This window comes from Triticum aestivum, chromosome 2B, assembly GCF_018294505.1.
Source record: "Triticum aestivum cultivar Chinese Spring chromosome 2B, IWGSC CS RefSeq v2.1, whole genome shotgun sequence".
Classification (NCBI taxonomy): Eukaryota; Viridiplantae; Streptophyta; class Magnoliopsida; order Poales; family Poaceae; genus Triticum; species Triticum aestivum.
The window spans coordinates 11,286,523-11,293,835 of record NC_057798.1 but is presented as its reverse complement, the minus strand read 5'-3'; the positions used below and the strand labels follow the sequence as shown (position 1 = coordinate 11,293,835).

Sequence of the window (7,313 nt, the reverse complement as noted above, 5' to 3'; positions counted from 1 at the left end):
TTCATATGCAATCGATTTGATATCAGATTATTGTTGAGTCAAGAAAAAAAGTCCCATCAAGTATACCAAAAAAATGGGTTGCGTTGTTGATATGGCTGGTGTTTCCACAGATCTTTTGAAGAGTAAGATCTTTCTGAAGAGTAAGAAAATAATTGGTACAGCACGTAGCTAGAGTCCAAGACTGCCTTGTCTGTTTTTTGGGGAATGAAAGCTACGTTGTCGGATCTCAGATCCAGAATGCGTTGAGAGTGACCCGTGACTGACAACATTGTACACACAGGAACTATTTGCTCCAGCCACAGAACCCGTGACTTATTTTTGTGTTTTTACTTACCCTGGCTAGCTTATAAGCAACAGCTCGAGCTTTGCAATGACAAACTAAGTTTTTCAACGAGCCAATTTCGCCGGCAGAGCTCCACAAAGTAATTCATCATGGCATGGTTTCTATTGCTCTTCCCCTTCTCCCTCTTGTTTGTGCATTACTGGTTCACTGGGAAGGCAGGAAAAAAACATAAGCATGAGGGAGAAGACTGCCTCCAGCTCCCACCTTCGCCGCCGGCACTTCCCATCATCGGGCACCTGCACCTCATCGGCTCCCTCCCACACGTCTCCCTCCGCGGCCTCGCCAGGCGGCATGGCCCCGACGTGATGCTCCTCCGCCTCGGTGTCGTCCCGACGTTTGTCGTGTCCTCACCGCATGCCGCCGAGGCGGTGCTGCGCACACACGACCACATGATGGCGTCGAGGCCCCGCTCCCTGGTCAACGACATCATCATGTACGGCGCATCCGATGTCGCCTTCGCGCCATATGGCGAGTACTGGCGGCAGGCAAGGAAGCTCGCCACCACTCACATGTTGAGTGCTAAAAAGGTGCGGTCTTTCCGCAGCGCCGTCATGGATGAGGTAATTCTTGTAGTCTTCCTGTCTTTGACAGAAATCTCTTGTAAAATCTAGTCCTACAAATTTCCGACCCTCCAAGCCAAGAAAAAATGGTTTTTGCATTACAAATATTAAAGTACTCATTTCCGAATAAAATGTGGGGGCGTGATCTGGTCTTATGTCAATCGTCTCAAGTCATAGCAATAGTCACCAACTCACATGCAACAAAGATCATAACCTTGAAGCATTTGAAGCAACCACTTAACACCATTAGGAGCATATAGTTTAACGCACGCAACTCACTCCCGCAACTGTAGTCTAAGAGACTGGACCACTGAGTGAACTGATTGACCCACGGGTTCACGGTTTCGCGGGTCGGACCACTAGCAAAGTCGCTTCCATGCAAATAAAAACCGTCATATTGAATTTACATTCAAAAATAATTTGTAACCAAAATTAACCTTAGATCATGCGAAGAAAAATAATATAAGTTTTCAATTTTCCGTCAGCTAAGAGTTCCATAAATGTTAGCTTCTCTTATGTTTTAAGATGCATGACATCTAGGTGAGCATAGTGATGGCAAAGATCAGTGATGCCGCAGCAGTAGGTGGTACTTTGGACATGAGTGAGCTGCTCAGGTCATTCGCGTATGACATGGCGTGTCGCATCGTGTCGGGGGAGTCCTTCCTGAAACAAAGACGGAGCAAGTTGTGCCAGGACCTTGCCAACGATACCTCACGGCTGCTAGGAGGGTTCAACGTGGAGGAGTACTTTCCAATATTGACTAGGGTAGGAGTGCTTAAAAGAGCAGTTTGTGCAAAGGCTGAGAGAGTGAGGCATAGATGGGCCGATTTGCTAGAAGAGCTGATTGATGATCATGAGAGCAAGGGAAAGTCCACATTTGATCATAAGGGTGGCGACTTCTTAGATATCCTATTGTCTGCTCAGGAGGAGTACGGTCTCACAAGAGATCACATTAAAGCTCTATTAACGGTAAGTAGAAATAATAGCTTCCAAATTATATATTGATATTTATATATATCTTACATAGTATCCTAATTAATTCATTCATATCCACAGGATGTATTTTTTGGTTTAACAAACACGTCATCTAACACCCTCGAATTCACCTTGGCCGAGCTCATGAGGAGGCCATGCCTGATGAGGAAGCTACAAGACGAGGTGAGGAGCATCGTACCCCTAGGACAAGAAACTGTCAGTGAAACCGACATCGACAAGATGACATACCTAAGGGCAGTTATAAAGGAGTCACTCCGGTTGTATCCTGTTGCGCCTTTCCTTCCTCCACACCTTGCCATGGGCAACTGCAATGTCGTTGGGTACATGGTTCCTGCTGGAACGCACATCCTCGTCAATGTATGCGCCATTGGTAGGGACTCCAACTCCTGGGAGGACGCGGAAGAATACATGCCAGAAAGATTTATAGACGAAGGCAGCGCTGTGCATGTCAACTTCAAGGGGAATGATTTCCAGTTCTTGCCGTTCGGGGCAGGACGAAGGATGTGCCCTGGTATAAACCTCGGAATCACCAATATCGAGCTTATGTTGGCTAATCTCATGTACCATTTTGATTGGGAACTGCCAGCCGGGGTTGAGAGAAAGGACGTTGATATGGCAGAGGTGTTTGGGCTAACCGTGCGTCGAAAGGAGAAACTGATGTTAGTTCCAAAACCACGTATGTAGCCGCGAGAATAAAATATAAGCTAAATATTCTGTGTTATGTTGTTGCTAATAAATAAAGGGGAATTCCTGCTTGTTGTAAATCAGTTTCGAAAGTATTTGTCGATAGCTAAATATTTTGTGTTATGCCGTTTCGATGATCTTTTGGTAGTCTACTATGAAGACAAGTATACGTTTCCTTCTCTTCTTGGCTGACTGAACTAGCTCCGAGACGAGGAAGAGATCCTTGAAATCATGCACGACCCTTTATAAATCATGTCTGCATGCGTTGTGCAACAACCGGCTGGTAGTCCTTCATCTCAGGATGAGCGGGAGCGCAAATCATCCTTTAGAAGAGGACCAAAAGTTGGCTAATTCTTTAGAAGAGGACCAAAAGTGATACGGTTGTCCACGAATGGATCAAGCCATGAACCTAGTGGCAGCTATGTATGCACATGGAGCGAGCTACGCTTGCTTGTGGCGTACGTGTGGATGGTGCTCATCGCCGAGATGTCCGAGGGCTGCCGTCCGGGCCGGCGTCCTACCTCCGTCGACGTGCACACCGTCCGTGGGGTACACTTTGCCGGCTGGTCTCCTCCAACGGCAAGGTGGGCAACGAGGTGAGGAGACGGGGCAGCAACTAGTGTTTTGCAATAAACCTCGAACGTGTAGACGAAAGCTAAATGAAACCTCAAACTTTAAATCCCGAAAATCAACACACCGAATTTTCTGATCCCGGTCTATTTTCAACCTTGAGTGAGTTCTCAAACAGGGATTGTCAGCATGGCATGTTAAATCCCAGGATTATTGGCTGTGCAGTCGACTGGACCGGCCCATCAGCTACGAGCGCGAAGTAACAAAAACGACTCGGGCCAGAGTCGAACTAGCAGAGTTGAGCTCAACACGCTGGCCAATAGTACAGACAACTCCGAGTGATATAATAAGAGGCCCGATATATTTAAGGAGACATCGAAGCGTTGAACTTTGGAAACATTTTTTAGGCGCAAATAAATATTCAAAACATAAATAATTTTGGAAATGTCTGAACATTTTATAAAGTGTGAGCACTTTTTGAAAACTCCGAATACTTTAAGAAAACAACTGTTTTTTAAAAAGCAACAAATTCTGAAAAAGAGAACTCTTTTTTGAAACATATACATTTTCAAAACCTGAAGAAAATTTGAAAGTGCGAACACCTTTTCAGAATTGTAAAACCGGATATTTTTTTTGAAACCTGAACAAATATGTAAAGAAAATGTTTGTGACATCTAAAAATATCAGAGTTTTGGTAAATATACATGGCATTTCAAATAAAATATAAAATGTAAAATAATATTTGTGTGATTAAAAAATAATTCAAAAAATGTGCTTGTGACATTTAAAAAAAATTGTATACAATGTAAAAAAAATGTTTACGTGATGTAGAAAAATGTGTCATATCCTTAAAAGACTATATGTGACATGTGTTTAAAAATAGTGTATACAATTTTGAAAATGTGTAACAATGTAAAAAATGTTTGTGTAGTTTATAAAATGTTTATTGTCGTTAAGAAAATGTAAAATGTGTATCTGGAAAAATATACCGTATATTCACAAAAAGTATTGAAAACATTTATTTTAAATAAGTATGTAATGTGTTTGAATAATGTCGAAAGTGTATCCAAAAAATATTTCATGTATGCACTAGAAATGTACGTTGGGTACTGAGAATAATTAAACTTGTGTAGAAGAGAAAACCAGATACAGGTAAAGAAACAAAATAAAAACGAAAAAAACAATACGAAGGAAATCAAAAAACATAAAAACAAAAGTATAACGATGAAAGAAAAACCAGAGAAAAATAAAGTGTAATAAAAACAGAATAGAACTGATGAAAAAAACAGAGCAGCGCGAGCAACTACACTAATGGCCGGCCCAATTTAGCGAATACCAGCTAAGTCCTCTCAAGGTTCAAAATAGACCGGGATCAAAGAGTTTGGTGTGCTGATTTCAGGGATTGAGAGTTCAGGGTTTGATTTAGCTTTTGCCTACAAGTTTAAGGTTTATGTTGAACGTTTTCCGGTTGATGGGGTTGATGTATATGTCTCTTTCTTTTTCTTTTTATCTTTTTTTTTTTGCCAAAATTCATGCATGCCTCATTCTTCTTATAATGGTTTGATATTCAAGGCAAAATTAATACAGAAGTTGAGTAGGTATTTTTGGAGTGCAGAGAACGGTCAAACTTGATCGCTAAGGCTAAATATAAAATGTAAATGAAATTGGGTATCTTCCTATCACTATATGCACATTGGTTGTCTGGTCCACCATGCGGGTGTTAGATAGAACTGATACGGTTGTCCACGAAATGGATCAAACAATCAACCTAGTGGAAGCTATACATGCACACGGAGAGTGCAATGTACACATGCTTGTGGCATGGACGGTGCTCACCGCTGACATGTCCCAGGGCTGCAGGGCAGCCGTACCGCCGTCCTACCCATCGACGTGCATGCCATCAGTCGGTCAGGCTTTTCCGGCTGGTTTTCTCCCGTGGCGGCAGCTCTGGGCAACAAGGTGAAGAGACAGGGGCGCAACTAGGGTTTTTGCATCGGCACCTCTGGGAGAGACTTGCCGTCCGTCTCATGTCGAGTGTTTTTCAGTTGGATCGGTGTGTTGCTTTCTACTTATATTGGTTTGGTATTGAAGGCAAAATTAATACAAAAGTTGAGTAGGCATTTTGGAGTGCAGAGAGCGATCAAACTTGATCGCTAGCTTTAAATATAAAATGTAAATGAAATTGGATATCTTCCCTGTGATCACTGTACGCACATTGATTTGGTACACCCACAAAAATGACCATGAGATAAACAAGAGCAAACAACTGACAAAGGCTGCTAGCGACGATGGTGTAACATAAGCTGATGGGTAGTGGGCTAGTTATATCGGCGTGCGAACCACGGGAACCACCAGAAGGTCATGTTTCCGTCGTGAGGTTACTGTGACGACCTCTGCCATATCTAGGTCCACCGCCGCCATCCCGTGTGGCAGCTCCCAATCAAAGTGGTACAAGATACTAGCAAGCGCAAGTTCCATATTGGCCAGCCCAAACGTCATCCCGGGGCACATCCTTCGTCCCGCCCCAAATGGTGTGTACTCAAAGTCTCCCCCCTTGAAGTCAACGGTGTTGAATTCAAACCTCTCTGGCATGAACTCCTCTGGCTTGTCCCAATGCATCGGATCCCTACCGATGGCCCAAGCGTTCACAAGAACTGTAGCCCCCACTGGCACGTCGAACCCGAGTACCTGGCATGGCGAGCGGCATTCCCGTGGTAGTAGCAGTGGCAGCGCCGGGTGCAACCGAAGAGTCTCCTTGATGACTAGGTGTAAGTAGTGTATATTCCTTAAGCTCTCCTCCATCACTTTGCCTTGCTCATTGAGCACTCGCCGAACTTCTCCCTGCACCTTTTGCATCACCCTCGGGTTCTTCATGAGCTCGGACATGGCCCATTGTAGCATCGTTGCTGAGGTCTCACTACCTGCGACAAATAAATCCTACAAGCAATGGTCGGACGTCTTCAGTGCGCGACATATATATTCCATGTAGATGCATGTATTATTGAAGTAGTACCATCATGTGGTTAGTCGTAACTAGCTTACCGCCATCACGGCTTTGATCGTGTGTGTGGTGAGCGGGAACTCCAAGGAGTTATCTTCTTTCTGGATTCTCAAGAGCACGTCAACCAAGTCCTCCTCTTTGTCACCTGCGGCTCCTTGTGGCACTTGGTGCTCCTGGATGATGGTTTCCATGAAACCCATCATTTCATGGTGGTGGTGCTTCATCAGGCGTGGTTTTCGGCTGATGAGCATCGCTAAGCGTGACGATGGATAGAGGTCCGGCAAGCCGGGCCTCGAGAATAGCTCCATACTTTCCCCCATTAGCCGAAGGAACGTCTCCCGGTCCTTGAACCGGCTGCCTATAATGGCGCGCACTGTCGAGTCATTGACATACGATGACAGTAGTGCGCTAAGGTTCACCGCCGCCCCGGGTGTTGCCGTTGCCGTCAACACCTCCTGGAGGAGGCGCTGGACCTCCTGCTCTCGGATGCTTCTCGAAGACTGCACGCATCGGGCGCTAAGCAGCTCCACGGTGCAAATTTTGCGCAGCTGCCTCCAGGCGTTGCCGTAGGGCGCAAAGATGAGCCCCTCTGAGCCGTCAACAAGGGTCAATCACTTGATCATGCTGATGGGGCGTGTCGCGAAGGCCACGTCGTGTGTCCTCATGACCTCGCGGGCTGCCTCTGCCGACGAAGCAACCACGATGGGCAGGTCACCGAGGCGGAGTAGCATCAGCGGGCCATGCCGCCGGGCAAGGTCGCGCATCCTATGGTGCGGAAGCTTGCCCATCATGTGGTGCAAGTGGCCGATCAACGGGAGCGCCCATGGCCCCGGCGGCGGCCTGGGGCCGGCTCGAAGGCGCGCCGCAAGGATGAAGTAGGCCAACGGGATGATGAGTACTCCAAGTGCAAGCAAGGGATTATGGCTTGCGTCCATTGTTTTTGGTGGGTGAGTGCCCAGCTCAAAACGCACCATCACAGGTTCATGAGAAAGATGGATTGGATACTTTTGCAAGTGCCGGCCATTACATAGTACTAGTACTTATGAAATTAGTTTCCATGTGCCGGCCATTGGCCATCATATACTACTCTCTTCGTCCTTAAAAGAGTGTACTTTCAACTTTGTTGTAGGGTTAAACTATCTCAAAGTTTGACCAAGTT

The 7,313-nt window shown here is 45.6% G+C and overlaps 1 protein-coding gene and 1 pseudogene across 1 annotated transcript; one reads left to right on the top strand and one right to left on the bottom strand.

Annotated features, from left to right (window-relative positions):
- The first annotated feature begins 366 nt into the window (after positions 1 to 366).
- On the top strand, positions 367 to 2,720 carry LOC123043108 (indole-2-monooxygenase). Its single transcript, XM_044465457.1, has 3 exons — positions 367 to 903; positions 1,444 to 1,872; positions 1,960 to 2,720. Exons 1-3 carry the CDS (start codon positions 433 to 435, stop codon positions 2,581 to 2,583), a joined length of 1,524 nt encoding a protein of 507 aa, XP_044321392.1. The 5' UTR covers positions 367 to 432; the 3' UTR covers positions 2,584 to 2,720.
- A 2,755-nt stretch (positions 2,721 to 5,475) lies between these two features.
- LOC123039923 (desmethyl-deoxy-podophyllotoxin synthase-like) lies at positions 5,476 to 7,041 on the bottom strand (annotated as a pseudogene).
- Positions 7,042 to 7,313: the final 272 nt, after the last annotated feature.

Bases quoted from the DNA above. Each gene is read 5' to 3' on its own strand.
- LOC123043108 (XM_044465457.1), top strand. From the start codon at position 433: ATGGCATGGTTTCTATTGCTCTTCCCCTTCTCCCTCTTGTTTGTGCAT. The intron at 904-1,443 runs GTAATTCTTGTA...CATGACATCTAG, and splicing joins GCAGCGCCGTCATGGATGAG to GTGAGCATAGTGATGGCAAA. The intron at 1,873-1,959 runs GTAAGTAGAAAT...TCATATCCACAG, and splicing joins ACATTAAAGCTCTATTAACG to GATGTATTTTTTGGTTTAAC.